The sequence below is a fragment of the Bubalus kerabau genome, chromosome 7, assembly GCF_029407905.1.
Source record: "Bubalus kerabau isolate K-KA32 ecotype Philippines breed swamp buffalo chromosome 7, PCC_UOA_SB_1v2, whole genome shotgun sequence".
NCBI lineage: Eukaryota > Metazoa > Chordata > Mammalia > Artiodactyla > Bovidae > Bubalus > Bubalus kerabau.
This window is the reverse complement of record NC_073630.1, coordinates 72,958,141-72,979,451: the sequence shown is the minus strand read 5'-3', so window position 1 is coordinate 72,979,451 and position 21,311 is coordinate 72,958,141. Positions and strand designations below refer to the sequence as shown.

The window sequence follows — 21,311 nt, the reverse complement described above, 5'->3', positions numbered from 1 at the left end:
GGTGACAGATCCAGCAGGCAAGAAATCAGGAAGGACACAGTTGAACTCTACAATACCATCAGTCAATTGCATATACTTGACATCTGTAGCAAGCCGCGGTTGCATAGTGGGTAGAGGCAGGCAGGCAGGCAGGTCCGTAGGTCAGGAGTTCGAATCCCAGGCAGGGTCAGGAGCATAGGGTTAGGGTTAGGAGGTAGGCACTAGGGCTAGGGGTAGGATAGGGACCCCCTAGCGGTAGGGGATAGGAGCCCCCTCTTTAAAACTGAGTGAACTCCGGGAATTGGTGATGGACGGGGAGGCCTGGCGTGCTGTGATTCATGGGGTTGCGAAGAGTCGGAGAGGACTGAGCGACTGAACTGAACTGATATCTGTAGACTACTTCATCCAGGAACAGCAGAATACATATTTCAATTGTGAATAAATCATAATAATGATCATTATTGTTGTTTCTTAACTACTAGCCCTGGACCATGGCTGCAATCCAGAATGCTCACCAGGTTCCAAATGCCTGACTCTACATTAGTAATTGTCTTCTGTGTTAGTTTCCTATTGCTGCTGTAGCAAATTAGCACACAGTTAGTGGCTTAAAACAGCACAAATGTATTATCTTACAGTTCTGGAGGTGAGAATTTGAAATTGGTCTTCCAGAGCTAAAGTTAAGGTGTTGACAGAGCTGTATGCTTCCTGAAGGCTCCAGGAAAGAAAACATTGCCCTGCCTTTCCAGCTTCTAGAGGCTGCCTGCTTTCCTTTCCTGCTTTCCTTACTCCTTCAAAGTACATTACTCCAACTTCTGCTTCTGCACATATTTTTTTCTCTAACTTTGACCCTTTTGCTTCCTTACTATAGAGCCCTTGTGATTACATTGGGTCTATATGAATAATCCAGGGTAATCTTCCCCATCTAAAAATTATTTTGCCATTTAAGGTAACATAGTCATAGGTTCTAGGGATTAGGATCTTGGCATCTTTGAGAATCCATCATTCTGTGGTCTAGGTAGTCCGTGTGCTTGATTTTTTATTCAGGGCAATTTACTCCATTTCTAAATCTTAGCTTTCTCACCAGTAGAATAAAGATCTCACTTTTAGGCATTAAAATTAAATGTGAAGATATATACTATATCTAACTCAATAAATTTTGAATACCTAGTGCTAGTTTTGAACTTGGAGGTTGGTGAAAGTATTAGACTGTACAGCAGCACTGTGTCGTAGAAATATAATGTGAGATAAAACATAAGCCATGTATATAATTTCAAATCTTTAATAGCTACATTAAAAGATAAAAGGAAACAGGTACAATGATGTTAAAAATGTATTTTATTTAAATATGTTTAAAAATATTATCTCAATAAGATAAAATAAAAAATTATTAATGAGATTTATTACATTTCTACTCTAAGTCTTCAAAAATATAGTATATATAATAAAATAGTGTATATATATACAATACAGCTCAATTTGGACTTAACTGCATGTCAAAAATTTACCAGCCAATGTGATTAATTTCTACTGTATTGGGCAGGGCAGGTTCAAAATAATCACTGTCATTTCCTTGTGTAACATGTAATTCACAGCGCTTACCCAACCAAGTTTTCTATTCAAAATGTTCACAGATCTGACTCCCGAAAGGTCAAAGTAAGGGATTTTATTTATATACCCCACAAATACATGCTGACTACCTTTGCAATTAATTTAAAAAAATTTCAGATAGTAATAAAGGCTATGAAGATAAGAGAATAGCTATGAAGATAAGAGAATAGCTTAAAGAGTGATTAGGACTAGCAGTGGGATAGAAGGCAGGCTACCTTAGATGGCCGAGAAGAGCTCTGACAAGTGGACAGCTGAGCTGAAACCTGGATGATGAGACAGCCTTTTCACCAATCAGTGAATTTCCACCCTGGGAAAACCTGGAAAAGAGCATTCCAAGCAGAGGGAGCAAGTGCAAAGGCACCATTATGGAGACAGCCTGGAGGAATGGAGGAACTGAATGGTGGCAACCAGCATGAGCAAAGCAGACTGAAGGAAGGAGGGAAGAGAAGGCTGGGGGGAGCAGTGGTACTAGGTACAAGTAAGAAGGGGGGCAAGCCTGATTCTGGAGGGTTGTACGGCTCAGTGCAAGAAGTGCAGATTTCATTGCATTCCAAAGCTTCCCCAGACTAAAGCTCCATCAGCCTTAAAGTAACAATAGATCCTTTTCTTCATCACACTGGTTAGTGTTTATTTTTCACTGATTACATAAACACAAGCAGAGAGTTCCCCTTTCCTCAAGGACTTTTCCAAAAATTTTATAAGTATACACTTGTGACCACAACATACACACACTTTCTTTCTCTCTTTCTTTCTCTCTCTCATATAGTTGAGCAATATCAAGCCCCTAGGTTGCCTATTTCACCTTTGTGGCCTCTTTAATTATCTTTTGTCTTGTTTTTCTAGGATACAGAGTCAGAGGCAACATTTATATGAAAATGCTTTAAAAGGGGAAAGAGGTAGAATCCTAGACCAGCAAAAGAGTGAGGGAAAAAGAGAAATGAGTCAAGGAAAGAAGTAAAGCAGATACAAGACTGCTGAGCTGGCCATTGCCTCCCTAGAAACACAGCTCGTTGTAGCTGTGTGTGGCTCTCCTGGTACTTGAAATTGTTTGTAGGGGAGGAGCTAGGTTAAGACTCTATGCCACTTCTTTCCAGTCCCCCTGCCTTTCATTGGTCTTAAAGTTTATTATGTGTGCATGCTCAATCACTTGGTCACGTCCGACTCTTTGTGACCCCATGGACTGTAGCCTGCCAGGCTCTTCTGTCCATGGGATTATCCTGGCAAGGATACTGGAACGAGTTTCCATTTCCTCCTCCAGGGGATCTTCCCGACCCAGGGATTGAACTAGCGTCTCCTGCATTGGCAGGTGGATTCTTTACCACTGAGCCACCAGGGAAGCCCAAAATTTATTATAAGAAGTGTTAACTCCTCTTTCTTTCAGGTAGTCTTCTCTTTTAGGCTCTGGCCATTAGGGAGGTCAGAGCCTCCACAGGACTTGTTGGATTGGACATGGACGTGTTGCTGATATGGCCTTCACTTGGTGGGGATGAGAGAGCCAAGTCAAGATGTGCCCAGGAAGTCTGAGGGCATTGGTGGTGGGAAGATGAGGCCGTGGAGCAGTGGCCCAGCCACTCCCTTCAACAAGGGGCCAAATCCAGACCCTGAATGGCAATGTGCAGCTGAGTCTTTGGGGGTGCATAAATACTTCTGGGACACCAGATCTCTGAACAGAAGCATGGCTTTGGTGAAGAAGGTGGTAAAGTAGTAATAAATGTAGTAGTGCTTTATAAAGTGCTCATTTCACTGATATTCCTTGAAAGTCTGACTCTAAGCTAAAAGTCTGAGGTGAGGGATGTGGTATTATCGTCCTTTTTACCGAGACCTTGAAGCCTTGAGATGGTAAATGCCTTTTCAGTGGTAGAGTGGGACTTAAATTGCACCCCTTCATACTGTCTCTTTAAGGAAATGAGATGTTTACATTCTGAATCTATACAAAAGATTGTATAGAGCAGGAAAAAGATAGTAAGTATGCTTTAGTTAATTTCTGTAAAATGTGACTTTGAGGAGCTCTAGAAAGACTTTCTGTGACATGTGGTTGCTGCCCAGCTACCAATGAACCAGAAATTTTATCATGGAATAGTCGTCTCACTTTTAGATTCTGTCTCTCTTCTCTTGTTTTAAAACACAGAAGTCCAGCCATCAGTCATTCATTTCTTAGAGGAAGAATGGCTCATTCACTGGTGCTAGGAGGAAGTCAGTGAGTTCTGCATACTTGGTAGGGAAAGGGAGGAGCAAAGTCACAGCAAGGACAGTGGAGACCACTCAAGTCAAGTTAACCGCCTTCACCACTGTGCCTCTGGGTGCCCAGTCTGGCACTACGGCATCTTCTGGAGTCTATCCAAACTTCTCTTCTGGAGCAGAGAGTATTCCAGAGTTTTTTCTGAATAAGATGACGCAGCCTGCTGAGATTCCAGCCGGGGTGCTTTTGGGAGAAGAAGCTCTGATGCCTTGTCCCGGCTCCACCCAGCTCATGGGTTTCTGCAGGCAGGTCGTGGATATGAGGAAGTGTTCTGTTACTGAGTAGAATTTCCTTGTTGCTGGTCATTTTCCTAAGGGGGCTCGAGGCCTTACAGTACATTTTCCTTCTTACTTCCCGTCAAGTGATACAGAACATTTAGAACTAATGCTTAGGATAACTGTTCTGATTTACACAGACAGCCTTTCTGCTGGTCTTTTTTGCTGGAGCCTCCACTGCATTTTTCTTCCTCCTCCCCATTCAGTAGTCTTTGCTTTGCTCTGTAGATCCTGGAATTCAAATTCTCTCACAGGCTGGGAAGTGCAGTATCACATTCTCCATTAAGATAGCTACAATTTATATTTCCATCTTCTCATATATCCTTTAATTTACCAAAATGTAGCTCCTTTTCTGGAGTCAGCAAAATGACTTCATTTCAGTTGCCTGCTAGTTGTGAAATTGTTGCTTAGCTAGATTAAAAACAAGCAAGCACAGAGGGGAAATCTTGGTTTTTAGTTAATGTATACAGCCTATGGGATATTTTGTTATTAAAGACGAAATTTACTGAGAACTCAAGCAAAGAGTGGACACATTGAGTTGGCACTGATTGGAGGAGTGTGAATATTTTTTATATAGGCTTCAGAAAGCTCAGGGCTGACCTGTTTTTATTATTTTTATTGGCTCCCTTGATGACAGACAAACTGGTCTAACCTGGGGCCAACAGAACCAGCAGGAAATTTAGGTCACGGATAGTTGCATTTTAAAAACTCTGGTTTTTTAGATGCTGCTCAATCATAATTGATTGATGATAACATGGCAGAGAGGGCTCGTAAATCATAAAAGGTGGCCAGATAAAGACAAATGGCTGGAGATTTCACTGGATACATGGTCCCCAGCTCCCTGTGGTGTTCTGTTCTGCTCTCTGAAGGAGCTGCTTGTCCCTCCTTTCATGCAACTTACGGCCCAGCTGGCCTGTGTACAGAAAAGGGCCTCTTAAACTTGGCAGTTCTGTTTGAAGTAACATCATTTCTCAAGAGATGGGGGAAAAAAAATTACAAAAAAAGTTTCTATCCCCTCTAAAACATATGTGTGTTTTAAAATGAATAGCCTTTAAGAGTTGTTCTTTCCAGCCTCTCTGAAATGAAGGCCCTAGCCTTTACTGGTAGCCGAAGTTAAGTGTAGTCAAATGAGATAATTTGATAACTCCTATAAGCTTCTTATATGGTCCTGCTCTGGCTTTGGGTAAATGCTAATTTGTAATAAGAACTCTAAGTAGATAGCTCTGTTCTTCCCAGGATGCAGGAAATGTGGCCTGGTATAATGACATTTTAAAGAGTTTTTATTGAAGTAAAATATAATATTGTAGGAAAGTACAACTCAATGAATTTTTACTAACTGAAAACATCTGTGTAATCAGCACCTAGGTCAAGAAATAAAATATGAGCAGCAACTCTGGAAGTCCTGCTTTTTCTTCCTCCCTGAATTCTAAAAACAGATAGTTTTCCCTGGCTTTTATATTTTACATAAATAGGATCATATAATATGTTCTTTGTTACAGATTCTTTCATTCAACGTTTTATTTGTGAGATTCATCTGTATTGTTGTTTTATGAAATTGGAGGTCATTCTCATTGCTGTGTACTATTTCATTGTATGGCTCTCGCACAGGTTTTCTCTCCTGAGCATTTTCAGTAGGAGAGAAAGTTTGTAGAGTCTGTCTGCACCTTCCCTGAGGCGTTCACCGTTTTCCATACCCAGGAATCCTGTGCTCTGCAGATGCAGAGTGCCAGTAAGTTCCAAGGGCCCCTTAGAGGGATAAATTCTAGGAAATGCTTTCATACTTTGAGATTAGCATCTCATTGCTCCTTTGCTCCTGCTGCTGCTGCTAAGTCGCCTCAGTTGTGTCCGACTCTGCGACCCCATAGACGGCAGCCCACCAGGCTCCCCCGTCCCTGGGATTCTCCAGGCAAGAGTACTGGAGTGGGTTGCCATTGCCTTCTCCAGCGCATGAAAGTGAAAAGTGAAAGTGAAGTCGCTCAGTCGTGTCCGACTCTTAGCGACCCCATGGACTGCAGCACAGCTGCTTATTTTATTAGGTCTTCTTGATACCTTCTTCCAACTTTCTTGTCTATGACAGTATTTTGCTCACTCCAGAATCCTTCCATTCATTTTTGTCTCTTTCTCCCAGTCCTAAGCTCAGACATCCCCCCTTTCTGAAATATTTTTTTCTGTCCTGTGCTTACATATCACTCCAATTCTGCCTTCTCTGTTCTCTACTTTGAACCATATCCTCCTACTCTGAACTTCCATTCAAAAACCTTGCAATAATTCTAGATTCTTCTGTTTTTCTCATACTTGATATTCAATCCATTAGTAAACTATGCCAGCCTTAGCTTCAGAATATTTCCAAATGTAACTAATTCACATCACCTCCAATGTGTCTACCTCAGTCCAAGACCCATTTCTTCTTACTGGGATTATTGAGATTGTTTCCTACCTGTCTCTCTGCTTCCCTTGCTCCTCTGAAGTCTGTTCTCTTCATCAGAGTCTGAGTAATAACCTTTAAAAATTTTTTTTTTACATTTTTATTCTATATGGAGGTATAACCAATTAACAAACAATGTTGTGATAGTTTCAGGTGAACAGTGAAGGCACTCAACCATGCATATACATGTATCCATTCTCCCCTAAACTCCCCTCCCATCCACGCTGCCACTTAACATGGAGCAGAGTTCCATGTGCTATACAGTAGGTTCTTGTTGGTTATCCATTTTAAATATAACAGTGCATATGTGTCTACCCCAAACTCCCTGACTGTTCCTTCCCCCCATCCTTCCCCATGGCAGCTGTAAGTTCATTCTCTAAGTCTGTGAGCCTGTTTCTGTTTTGTAAGTAAGTTCATTTGTTTCATTCCTTTTTAGATTTCACATATAAAGGATGTCATACGATATTTCTCCTTCTCTGTCTGACTTATTTGGCTCAGAATGACAGTCTCTAGGTCCATCCATGTTGCTACAAATGGCATTATTTCAGTCTTTTTAATGGCTGAGTAATATTCCTTTGTACATATGTACCACATCTTCTTCATCCATTTCTCTGTCGATGGACATTTAGGTGGCTTCCACGTCTTGGCTATTGTAAATGATAGTAATAGCCTTTTCTTTTTAATAGTTGATTTACAATATTGTATTAGTTTTGAGTGTACAGCAAAGTATAAATACATGAATCAATATTCATACACGCACTCTTTTTAGATTCTTTTCCCATATAGGACATTACAGAGTATTGACTAGAGTTCCCTGTGCTATACAGCAGGTCTTTATTAGGTATTTATTTTATACATAGTAGTGTGTTTACGTCAATCCCAATCTCTCAATTTATCCCTCGTCCTACCAAGCCTTGTAAAACAGATCATACGATTCCTTTGTTCGAAAGTTCATTTATCTCACAAGAAGAGCAAAGGTTCTAAAAATGGGCTATATGGTCCTGAATGATCTTTGCCCTTATCCGCCTTGTGTCTTATCCTCTTCCCACTTCTCTTACTGAGGGAACTGAGCCTGCTTAAACAACTTCTACACCGTTAATCAACCACTTCCTCCTGCTGCTTCTCCTCTGAAGCCCAGACCATGGTTCCAGTCTACCATCTTTACATCAACTGCTCCTGGAGACCATTTCCACTCTCTTTGATGACTTCAGGATCTGATTCCTTTTTGTGCATATCTCTTCAGTGTGTCCCATCCTTTTTTTTTTTTTAACATAGTTGTAGATATACATAGCGGAGAAGGCAATGGCACCCCACTCCAGTACTCTTGCCTGGAAAATCCCATGGACGGAGAAGCCTGGAGGGCTGCAGTCCATGGGGTCGCCAAGAGTGGGACACGACTGAGAGACTTCACTTTCACTTTTCACTTTCATGCATTGGAGAAGGAAATGGCAACCCACTCCAGTGTTCTTGCCTGGAGAATCCCAGGGACGGGATTCTGGTGGGCTGCCGCCTATGGGGTCGCACAGAGTCGGACACGACTGAAGCGACTTAGCAGCAGCAGCAGCAGATATACATAGAAAATTATGCTGTTTGGAAGGACACACTGGGTTGACAGCCACACAGAACTGGAGGCCACCGCCGTGTGGCATTGGCTAACCTGAGCCTCAGCCAGCTGTCCCTTGGGCTTAGGGATGGCAGGTAAATATGGCATGGAAACACTCTGAATGAAAAATTCTTTCTTAACATTGTCATTGCAACTACATATCCTTCCCACCAGAGGTTTTTAACCTTGAATGAGGTTCTGGGGCCAATCATCTACCTTACTGGGGGGCTCTAAAGAGCTGCAAGTCTATAGATCTCCTCTGACATGCTGAGTTGGTCTACTGCTGCTCTTGCTTTGTGTGATTTGTCTCACTTACTGGGTTCCCTTGATGATTTGTCCCAGTCAGAATCCTGGCTTCAGAGCCTGTTTCAAGGGTCTGAAATCCCCTTCCCTCACAAACTCAGATTTTCCTCTGACTGGGAAGCTCTAGAGAGGAAATGTGTAGTGGATCAGTTCTCGGTTTTAGAGAAAGACAGCCTTAAGTGGATCCCAGCTCAACTATTCACCAGCTGATGTCCTTGACAAGTCATCTTTCTCAACCTTAATTTCTTCCTCTGAAATAACAATGCCCATGTTATAGGGTAATCAGGAGGATTAAATGAAATAATCTGTAATAATAATATTTTTATAGATGTTTGTTTCTCTTTTTCTGATGTCAGCTACTTTGCTATAGAGATGAGTGTACTTTTGATCCTTTATTCAAAGGACTGAGCTAGATGCTGGAGATTCCATTAGGAATAAGATGTGTTTCTTGCCATGAAAAATTTTTCAGTCTTAGAAGGGAACTAGACATGAATAAACAATTATGAAGTTCAAAGTGGTAAGAACCATAGTAGAGGAAAATAGAGGCTTCTCAGGGATTATAGAATAGGTACTCTTAACACAGGGAAAATCAGGGGAGATAATTGTGAGACCAGGTGGAAAATATGGGGGCAAAAAACCAAAAACATCCTGGACAGCAATATAAGCCTGTATAGAAGCACAGAGGCAAATGCAAGTAGTTCAGCTAAACTACAATGTAGCCTGGAAGGAAGGGGTTCATGATGGATAAGGCTGAATGGTCAATTAGAGCCGCAGAGGCAAAAGAAATGTGTGTATCATGTAAAAGCTTTATCTTGAAGACAATGGAAACCATGAAATATCTTGAAGGATATCAGATTTTGGGTTCAGAATGAGATAAGTCATGATTAGATCTATTTATTAGTCCTTGCAGCCTAGGTGGTAGAGGAAGGAATAGAGGAGATGGATATATAAAATCATCAGGCCTTGGTGGCTGATTTGATGTGGCAGGGACAAGGAAAACCCAAGTAGACTGCAAGTTTCAGTCTTGTTCAACTGGAATAGTGATGGTACCACACAGTCAGTATGGGTATAGACTGTATAGACTGCAGAACAGAATCCAGGGTAAAAATCTTCATTTCAGTTTTAGACAAGTTGAATTAAATTTGCTAATAGATATATGAGAAATTCATTTGTTGTCTGTATAGATAGGGAGCAAAGGAAAGAAATTTGGCTGAAGATGTAGATTTATGAGTTATATAAGTATTCTGATTAAGGTGAGATATCAAAGCAATTCACAAATACAGTGACTCAGACAAAATTGTTTATTTCCCATATACCCTGCAGTCTAGAAATTGTTGAATAGTCCAGTCCAGATGCCACTCAAAATGTGGTCCACTGGCCAGCAGCATTGTTATCACCTGACAACTTATTAGATGCGCAGAATCTTCAAGCCCTGTCCCCAAACCTAGTGAATTCACATCTGCATTTAACAAAAGCCCCAGGTAAGCCACATCCACATAATTTTGAGAAGCTCTGGTTTAAGGGATCGATGGTATATGAGAAGGGGAAAAGAGCACACAAAATTACAAAAATTTTTTTTAGATGTGACATCTTTAAACCAGTAGATATTAATTTTCACTATAGTAGAAATTAAAACTGAGAAAAGTTTAAAATGTTTATTTATCAATTCCTTTAAAAATAACAAACCTGTTACAAGTTAACATAAATAACGTATTTTATGAAAAATAGCAGTATTTACAAACCAAAGAAAAAGTGAGAATGGCATTGGTTTATATGTTTGCAAATCTCTTAAATGTCTCCCTGAAGAGAAAAACAGCTGGATTCTTGTATTTGCCTCCTCATTCAATATGCTGCCATATGTTGTTTTGGTTGAAGCATTTGAAGAAAATCCAGCTTTGTGCAGATACATAGTTGAAAAAGGCAGGAACATTTTTATTTCCTTTTCAGATGTTTGCAGATACTATGTTTTGATACCATACCTTGACACTGCAAGTAGTAATTTCTTAAAGGTATGCTGTAATATGGGATTGGAAATCATATCAATGAGCTTTCTGTACTCTTTTACGTTAGAACCCACTCATCTGTCCTGCATTGTGGATCAATCTTTTGCCTATGCCTGATTTTCTTACATCATGCATGGGTCATTTGGAAAATATTGACTCACTGAGGTATGCAGATCTTTTCAAATGTTGACACATTTCATCATTCAATTCAAAGAAAAAAATCACATTTTTAATGTCATACTAGATCTTATAAAAAAGGTCTTTAAGTACTTAGAATCTGACAGTGAGAGATACAAGTTTTCCAAATATATATATATATATATATATATATATATTTTTTTTTTTTTTTTACTTAAAAGCCAGAATTTTATCATTGGCAATAAATGTCAGTTGTTTTCCTGGAAGAAACAGGCTCAGTTTGTTCATTTTTGAGAAGAAGTTTGTCAAGTACCCAAATTTTAATTATAATTTCTCTATCTGAAATTTTTTTCAAGTAATGATGGTATTCATGAGAGAAATAGTTAATTTGGCTTACGATTCAAACACTTGCACGAATGGTTTTCCTCAGAATAGCCATGACATTAAAAGATGCTTGTTCCTTAGAAGAAAAGGTATGACAAACTTAGTGTATTAAAAAGCAGAAACATCTCTATGCCAGCAAAGCCCCATATAGTCAAAGCTATAGTTTTTCCAGCGGTCATGTATGGATGTGAGAGTTGGACCATAAAGAAGGCTGAGTGCCAAAGAGTTGATGCTTTTGAAATATGGTGCTACATAGGACTCTTGAGAGTCCCTTGGACAGCCAGGAGATCAAACCAGTCAATGCTAAAGGAAATCAACCCTGAATATTTAGTGGAAGGACTGATGCTAAAGGTGAAGTGCCAGTACTTTGGCCACTTGATGCAAAGAGCTGACTCATTGGAAAAGACCCTGGTGTTGGGAAAGGTTGAAGGCAGGAGAAGAAGGGGTTGATGATGGTTGGATGGCATCATCGATGCAGTGGACATGAGTTTGAGCAAACTCCAAGAGATAGTGAAGGACAGGGAAGTCTGGCGTGCTGTAGTCCATGGGGTCGCAAAGAGTCAGACAGGACCCAGCGACTGAACAACAACAAGATAATGTAGGTTGATCTCCTCATCTCAAGGTCTTTAACCTTAATCACATCTGCAAAGTCCCTTTTGTCATATAACGTAACATGTATGGTTCTGGGGACAAGAGTGTGGGTCTCTTTGGGGAGGTGCATTGTTTTGCCTGTCATGCACTAGTGTGTATTAAATATTTGTTGAAGGGATGAACAAAGGATCCTAACCCATCACTCATTTCTCAGAGCTTTGCTCTGCCATGATATTAGGTGTTGATTATTTAAGACTCAGTTGAGGTACCACCTCTTCAAAGATGTAGGTGTTCCTCGGCTCTATTTCCGGAGTGAATGAATCCCTCTGCTAAAGCAGCAGCAGCATGACCGTTTACTCCTGTCCTCACTCTCCTGTAAGCTCCTTGTGTCTTGCTTTGTTCCTTGCATGCCTAGAGTAGAGCACAGTGTAGGGCACATAATATGTATACAATAAATATTTGTTGATGAATGCACGAGGGCAGCAATTAGTTATCCTTGTACACACCAAGTTACACTTTTGCATTTTCCCTGGAGCATATAAAGCTTATCCCCTCCCCCAAAAAGCAGAGTGGCTTTAGTTATGGGGATTTAAGGCCTTGTGGCAAGTATTAATGCAAAAACGGCAAAGGCCATTAATACATATGGTATTTGGGGTCAGAAGGGCCTCACATACTCCCTCAGGCCCCACACTGGCACCATCCCTTGAGCCTGCACCCACTAACTGAGCGGAAGTTGGAGGAATTGCAGACGGGTTCTCAGCAGAGCACAGTTTAGATGGCTTAGAGTTTCCCTGAGTGTCCTCAGACTCAGGCCGCAGAGGGGCAGGTGTGGAACAGCGGTCTGCTCTGTAGCCATACCACACATGGCCCGTTTGCACCTCATGCCTGCAGAGCTAGCCAGCAGAGACTGACTGACTTTGCAGAGGGATTTTAATTCAGCCCCCAACTTGGCTTTTCTAAAGACAACATACATTTTACAGAGGACCTTTTGTATGGAGTTACTGGGGACTCATTCAAGAATAACAGAAGTCCCAGTCTGCAGAATTTAAAAAAAAGAAAAATTTTTTTTTTGGTCATTCCAGACACAGCTCCAGTCTTCCACCTCCCACCAGTAAGACCATTTATATAAAAATGAGTGAGAAATTTAATCCCTGGTACTTTATAAATAATCCATTTCCCCCCCTTTCTTTGTGGTTTACTCTGTATGTGCTTTTTTAATGGCAGCGTTTAATAATGTTTATATTGCCTTTAACCTTTGACTAATTTTGCAGTTAGGTTCCAAAATCTGGTTTCACATCCAGTGTGTGTAGGCTGCTGCTCCTTCCTTTGAGACTACTGGCTTCTTATTCCTGGAAGGTATTTCATTCCCTTCCCAAGCATCTTAATCACTTCTGCTGGGTAAAAAGGGTGTCCATGGGGTAGTAGGCAATAGTAGTAGTAGTGGGAGCTCTGCAGTCTGGTAGGTGGGCTAAGTCGCTTCAGTTGTGTCTGACTTTTTGCAACACTATGCACTGTAGCTTGCCAGGCTCCTCTGTCCATGGGATTCTCCAGGCAGGAATACTGGAGTGGGTTGCCATGCTCTCCTCCAGGGGATCTTCCTCACACAGAGATTGAACCCGTGTCTCTTATGCCTCCTGCATTGGCAGGCAGGTTCTTTACCACCAGCACCACCTGGGAAGCCCTCTTCCTTATACTACACTGAAATCAGTCTTCCTGGAATTTTCAGTCTGATAGAAAGATCAGAATGTACCTGTCTTTGTCTCTTACTGTCCTTCCCTTCTCCCGTCTCCTCCCTCTCCCCTTCCTCTTCCCTTTCCAATAAATGTTTTCAGAATGGTTTTAGATTTATAGAAAAATTGCCAAGATAATACAGAGAAGTTCTGTATACCCCTCACTTTACAGTATTGTGTATCTACAACCATTCATCAAAATTCAGAAACCAACACTGGTACATTACTCTTAATTATAAACTCCAGACTTTGATCTCATTTCACTAGTTTTTCTCTAATGTCCCTTCTCTGTCCCAGCATCCTATCCAGGACATCACATTACATTTAGTCATTATGTTTCCTTTGTTTCATGTAGTGTGTGATAGTTTTTCTTTTTGTTCTATTTTTCATGACCTTGACAATTTTGGGGGAGTACTGGTCAGGCATTTTGTAGAATGTCCCTCAGCATCTATCTGATGTTTTTGTCATGGGTTTACGGGTTTGGGAGAAGAATACTGCAAAAAATGAAGTGCTGTTCTTATCACATCATGTTAGGGACACATGATATCACTATGACATCACTGGTGACATTAACCTTGATCCTCTAAGATAAAGTCGCTCTTCCCTCCCTTTTCCATACATAATTTTTTAGAAGCAAGTCACTATGTTCAGCCCATACTTAAGAGGTAGGGCAATTAAGTTCTACCTCCTGGAGGGGAAGTGTCCTATATAGGTAAGTAATCTGGAATTATTTTGTTAAGGAAGGTTTGTGTCTTCTCCTGCATTTATTAACGCAGTCATTTATTCATATCAGTTTGGAGTGATGCATATTTACTTTATACTTCGGGTTATAATCCATTGCTATTTTAATTATTCTCTTGCTCAACTTGTTCCAGCTTTGGCCAGTGGGAGGGCTTCCAGTTTTCTCTTGTGTCCTCTTCATGTGTCTCCATTTGTCTGTTTTCTGAGGATTTCCTTACTTTGTGGCACTATAAGATATTCCAGGTTCTCCTTGTATTTCTCCTGCCCCAGCCCCAGCCATTCCAAGGATCTCTGGTTCCTATTATTGGAGAGTGAAATTAGAAACTAAGATCTGACCACTGGGGTGCCCATTGCTGCTGGGGTGTCACTACTTCCAGATCTTCTCAGTAGACAAAGTTAAATACATGCGTGTATATCAGCCCATGTTACACATGTATGTGCAATATTTCTGCATCTACATTTCTTCCTATAGTAAAGATTTTCTATTTTGAGTATTATATTTTGTTGTGTAGCAAACAATGAGAATATAATTCACTCTATTCTACCATCACTGGTAATTTTTTTAAAGGAGTAAGAAGAAAGTAGAAATGTAGATCTTAGCATAACTATGACTTAAGAACTCAGTCATCGTCCTTTATCATTTCAGAGATAAAGACTTCCTAAAAAGTTTCAGATCAGATCAGATCAGATCAGTCGCTCAGTCATGTCCGACTCTTTGCGACCCCATGAATTGCAGCACTCCAGGCCTCCCTGTCCATCACCAACTCCCGGAGCTCACTGAGACTCACGTCCATCGAGTCAGTGATGCCATCCAGCTATCTCATCCTCTGTCATCCCCTTCTCCTCCTGCCCCCAATCTCTCCTAGCATCAGAGTCTTTTCCAATGAGTCAACTCTTCGCATGAGGTGGCCAAAGTACTGGAGTTTCAGCTTTAGCATCATTCCTTCCAAAGAAATCCCAGGGCTGATCTTCAGAATGGACTGGTTGGATCTCCTTGAGGTCCAAAAAAGTTAAGAGACTAGTTAGTGGTATAGTCAGAAGTGGATTCTGGATATTTGAAATGAAATCTCTTTATTTCCACCATATCTAATGCCTCTGTAAGACTGATTAGTATTCTTGGCTTTGTTTTCAACTCAGTTATTAACTACTTGGAATGCTTTAATAAACATTTTCGAGTTGGTGTGCACAAGCATGACCAGGCAATCCGAAGTCCACCACAGTATCACTGAGGAGGGATTTTGCTCTCCATGGCAGGTGTGTGTGTGTGTGTGTGTGTGTGTGTGTGTGTGTATGTGTGTGTGTATTCAGTTGCTATTCAGTCATGTCCAACTCCTTGTGACCCCGTGGACTGTAGCCCACCAGGCTTCTCTGTCCATGGGATTTCCCAGGCAAGAATACTGGAGTGGGTTGCCATTTCCTCCTGCAGGGTATCTTCCCAACCCAGGGATCAGACCCACCTCTGCTTGTCTCCTGCATTGCAGGCGGATTCTTTACCACTGAGCCACAGGGGCATATCTTAGATCAACGACTCGAAAATGATGCTATGATGGCTGGATGTTAGTGAGTGAATCTTTTCAAATCATTATGATGATTACCCTGCCCCATTTTACTTTTTATAACTATCTCCAAAAAAGTCTTTTTTGCTCTGGGAAGAGAACCACAGGGCTCCTACAGGACAGATACTTGATGTGTACACCTGCTTTTTAGAAGTGGGTCATAAAGCGATAAAGGAATCTGCTTAATGACATCCAGGAGTTGGTGATAGGGTAAAAAGTAGGAAACGAAAACTGTAGCCCCCACAGCCCCTCTTTTAACACACAGCTCCTTTCTTTTAAATTGCCTTTGACAGCATGTAAAGCAAAGAACAAACCCTTGAAAGTTCCTCTCAAGAGATTCCCAAGGCTATAGGACAGTCCTAGGATGCCTTCAAACCTTTCAGCCATGTCCTTTGAGACGTGGCTATGTTTATACTTGGTAAACCATGTCTTGTTACCATGTAACAGTAAAAGCTCCATTCTGTTCTTTTCCAGTTGTACTTTTATCCATTTCATTTTGGTTTTGTTTGGTACATTGTGAACATCCAAGATTTTTAGTGGAAATAAAAACAGCTGTTTCTCATGTACCAAAGAATTTAATTGTGAACTTTAACCTTGAGATAATATATCCAGATTTTCCCAGGTGTAGGAATGACTTGACTAGAAAAGCTCGTTTTGGGTAGTCATCCCAATAACAACCAAATTCAGCTGCTTACTGTCAACTTCATTAAGAGAGAGAGAGTTTCTATAGGTCTTTCTTTATTTCAATACTCCCTTCTTAACATGGCTTTTCCTCTTTAAAATAGTGCATATTTACCTACATAAACAAACACACCCTGAAGTCCCATGTTTCATTCCGGCTTTATTTTTCTCCATAGCTCTTACCAACATTCAATATGCTATATATTTTACTTCTTTAGCTTTTTGTCTGTTTTCTCCCACTAAAATGTAAACTCTATGAGAACAGAGGATTTGTTTTGTTCGCTGCTATATTTCCCAGACCCAGAGTAGTACTTGGAACATAGTAGATTATCTGCTCAGGGAATGCTTCAAAATGAATCATGTGAAAGTTGCAAGTTCTGATTATTTAGCTCCTGATTTTAATATAAATGCAAATAGTTGAACTTTATTTTATAGGGTTATTTTACATTGTAAGTAAAATTAAATCACCATGTAAGTTGGGGATTTGTCTATTCACCAAAAACTTCAGAATTTGTACAAGCAGTGTGCATAGTGCCTTGGAAATTATGCAACTCGCTCAGTACTACGATGCTATCATCACTTGAAAGGAATTTTGAAATTCTCTGCTAAATATCACTCAGGAACTTGAAATATCTAAAAGCACACTTTTTTTTTTTAAGTTTAAAGGTGAATCAATTCAGTTCAGTCACTCAGTCATGTCTAATTCTTTGTGACCCCATGGACTGCAGCATGCCAGGCCTCCCTGTCCATCACCATACCTTCAGACTAACCCCAAAATATCTTGAGGTGTCATTACCCACTTTGACCAGATTTAGCATAAAATAACTTTTCATTGTTATTAAAAAAAATCTATTCTATCTCATATTTGCCAACTTAAAGAATATTAAAAAGAATATGCTATAAAATCCAAAGTAATTCCTCTGAAGGAGTGTCAGCATTCATTTGTATACATAGGTGCTGGCATGTTTTTATTTTTAATCATATTACTTTACAGATATTTACATTTTCTAGTGTCTGAAGTACTTACACTTTAATTTTTAGAATACATGGGCTCTTATTTGTTTAGGAAATATGTAAGATAATACAAAAGGATATGCAACTTGACCAGCCTTTTGATGAACTAGATCTTTCAAAAACATAGCTCTAATGCCAAATTTCCTGCAGTATTCTCTCCAGGACAAGAAACAAATAAAACACCCATCTAGTCAGTGAACATCACAGACTTGTTTGCATGCTATCCTTGGACTCATGTAGTGCATAAATTACACCTTTGTACAGATTGACGTATGTCCTATTCCCCCCTTTTATTTCAGAACATTGGGGAATCGACAATGTCTGTTGTGTTAAATCAGCTGCTGCCCATGATTAAGCCTTTGAACCAGAGGACCAATGATGACTACAGCCCCGAAGAGCTGCTGGTCCTCCTGCTATATATTTATTCTGTCAGTGGAGAGTTCTCAGTGGACAAAGACCTGGGTGAAGGTGAAGACAAAGTGAAGAAAGCATTGGCTCAGGTCTTTTGTGAGGAGTCTGAATTGTCACCTTTGCTGCAGAAAATCACAGGTAAGTGTTTAACAAAAATAGAGGACGTATACGTCCCTGATACAGAAAACAGGTTTTAAAATAAAGGCATTTTGGAAAGAGGGTGTAACATTGGAGTTGTTTAGAATTTCATGAGGCCTGATGAATGCTAGTCAGCTTTTAGGATTAGAAGTTTTTATTGCAGTAATTTTTTTTTCCAATTGTGGTAGTAAAATGGCCTTCTAGTTGCTTTTTTAGAATTCATAGTCTTAGAACCTAAGTCTTGTTAAAACAGCAAAATTCTCACAAGATGTAATATCTTTAAGAAAAAATAAAATATGGTACATCCTATTCAAAAGGTTTCTGATGACATATTCTCTTTGAGATTGTCTTTTCAAACTTTAGAAAAAGCAAATCCGTTTCCCTAAGATATTATACAATGTTATAGGATGAAAATTGACATTTTCAAGAACAGTTTTATATTTTGACTTCCATTTTTCATTTTAAATCTGAGTTAATTGATAGTATCCAAAATAATACCCAAATATCCCAGTGAAGGAGGCTGTGCTGATTTGGGGGAAATATTTAATTAAAAGTCATAAAAGCTAACCATTTTCATTTCTAATAAGAACTGTGATATAACTTATGAAAACCCAACTTAAGGAGATAATCAGTTGTATTTTTTCATATCAAATTCAATGTTATTTATATTTTGTGTAAATCTTATTGCCAGTAGTATGGATTGAGCCTAAGTCTGTTTGAGAGTGAGAAGTTATTAAAACTTACATGTGAAACTTAAATACTTTATAAAAACAGACCAAGTTGCCATTCATTCTTGAGTGTATGTTTGTGGGGGTGTGTTTAGACCTTTCCACTGGGGAAGACTCAACTAGGTAGGTCACTAATGTATCTCCCGACCTTTCCCCTGTCCCCTGTCTTGCCTCCCTGGCTGGGGAGCTTGCTCAGAAGTAAGCTGTGTTGCTGTCCACCTGGGTGTCCTGTGCATATGTGCTTTCCTTTGTGCCCCACTGCTGGCCTTTCCTGTGTCTGGTCCTGGAAAATGAAACCTTGATGAGATGGAAACTGAATGAGGTTCCCATAGAAGTGAAGCATTTCCTTGCTCAGTACAGAACCTGCTTGCCAACATAAAATCTACATAAGGAAAATGTGTGGGAGCTGTTCCCATTTCATTAAGGTACAGCGCTGTGTGTGATTCCATGTGTGTGTGTGGTTATAAATGAATATTGACTTAGAAAGGGTTCATACGGTTTGTATAAAGCTTAGAACAGTGATTTGATTCAAAGTCGATTTGAATGCTAGGAGAGTGTAATTGGACGTTATTCTTAACACACACAATTCCAGAAACAGACAACAAGCATGGTATGTTTTAGTGAGGATGTTTGGCTAGCTTTTCTGCAGCACTAGTGAGTTACTGTATTATTTTGGGAATTAAGGTCAAGCAGTCAGAGTGTTCATTTGATATTTGCTCAAGGTGTTTATTGACCCAGAATTTCATTCTTTATTAGTTTCTCTGTTTTTGATTGCTCAGGATATTGCATTTTCTTGCTTATAAATGTGATTTCATGATTAAAAACACTTCTGTACATTTGTATTTATATATCAGGAAAATTTGTAAGCTTAGCAGTTGAAGGTGAAAAAAAGAATCTATGAAAGTTTTAGTGCAGTGTTAAACTTTTGAGACATCTTTTGAATTAACTTATTTATTTTCATTGGAGGCTAATTACTTTACAATATTGTGGTGGTTCTTGCTATACATTGACATGAATCAGCCATGGGTGTACATGTGACATCTTGTTTTATAATACAAAGTATACATTCCTACCCAGATCAACTTTGGATGTGCAATTTAAATAGATGAATAAGATGTGCTGTTTAAACTTGACATAAGTTAACTTGCCAGTGGAACATGCGTGCCTTGGTCAACTTCTGTGGACACAAAAAGGACTTGCTTTCTGAAGATAGACTTTTACTTGGCCAGTATAGATATGCCTCTTATTAAGTATGTTGAAATGGCACGTGGCCTGAGGAGTCGGGTTTATGTTTACACTTAGCTGCTGAAGAGAAAGTTTAACCTACATCTCAAGATAAGGAGTAATAGGATGGTGTTGAGGCAGGGGTGACTCAGTCTTGTATCAGTACAAGGCATGCCCAGAATGTACTGGAAGAACTGAATTGTCTTCCAAATGTGCTTAGCCTATCATGGAACTAGGTTAGTCTGGCCCACAGTGTTGCACTTAACGTTATTGCAACTTTTAGTCTTGACTTACTTGTTACTGGGTGGCAGAAATTATTTTATGTCTCCTGCACATTTTGTGGTTGATGAGATTTAAAAGTATTATTGAAAATAAGCATGTAATCAATATAAGAATTGTGCTTTTCATATAATGTTGTAATTTTACTAATCTTAACTGTTGATAGAATCAAGAAAGCAATACTTTCTAAAGTAAAGTTCAATACTGGACTAAAGATGAAGCGTGTTATCATCACACAACTGCTAAGTGATAGAACCAGGACTTGAGCCCAGGTGTTCTGAGTCTGGAGCCCATGTCTTTAAACATGAGACCTAAAGCTGACACAAATTCATTTCCATAACCATTGAATATTGTATTCTATAACTTATGCTTGCTTACATTTATTGTTTTATGCCATGCATGCTCATTTTCTGAACAGTGAATAATATTTGGTTGATATTGTAGATATTACTTGTGTTTTTGAATCTGTCTGTAAAGATCCTTTCTCCAGGGGATCTTCCCAACCCAGGGATCAAACCCAGGTCTCCTGCATTATAGGTGGAATCTTTACCAGCTGAGCCACAAGGGAAGCCCACGAATACTGTAGTGGGTAGCCTATCCCTCCTCCAGCTTATCTTCCCGACCCAGGAATCGAACCAGGGCCTCCTGCATTGCAGGCGGATTCTTTACCAACTGAGCTATCAGGGAAGCCCAATAGCGACTTACAGATGTTTCCTTGTACTGTCCTGTTTTGGTGCATGTATCCTCTTTGTTTCTGCATTGCTATAAAGAAATTAAAATATTTTTTCTAGTCATTGAAATCGGTTGGTTGTCTAGCTTTCTAAAACAGGAGTAGCAAAGTTAAATTCTTTTTGTTTCAGTAGTATTTCTTGACAATAATTGTGCTGTGTTTAAAATTCATATTTCCTTTTATATGTTAAAAATGTAATTTACTTTTGACAGTGTCTTTCATCTCTATTCTTCCCTTTTATGGAAAGGGCAATGAGAAATTGTGATTGGAAAAACAAAACAAAATTTAAGATGGTCAACGGTAGCTATTATTTTCTTTTTAATAGGTACTCTTGGGGAAAATGGTGGGCAAAAACTCTTTCCTATTCACACAAAATAACAAGGGTTGACTCTTGGGTGTCAGGGATGGGAGCTGTAAAAAGAAAATTGATATGGCCTAAATGTGTCATTTAGTGTTGTGCTTTCTCAGTCTTGCTAAGTTCAAAGAAAATATCGGTTTCTATATATGTTAGTGTTTGCATGACAGTCACAA

General features: G+C 39.7%; 1 protein-coding gene across 2 annotated transcripts in view; it reads left to right on the top strand.

The window, feature by feature from the left end:
* Window positions 1–21,311, top strand: part of SCFD2 (sec1 family domain containing 2) — a 395,759-nt gene that overhangs the window by 136,997 nt on the left and 237,451 nt on the right. For both annotated transcript variants that reach the window (XM_055588555.1, XM_055588554.1), the window contains exon 5: window positions 17,570–17,819. In XM_055588555.1, the coding sequence (XP_055444530.1) occupies window positions 17,570–17,819 (250 nt within the window). The remainder of the gene's footprint in view (window positions 1–17,569; window positions 17,820–21,311) is intronic.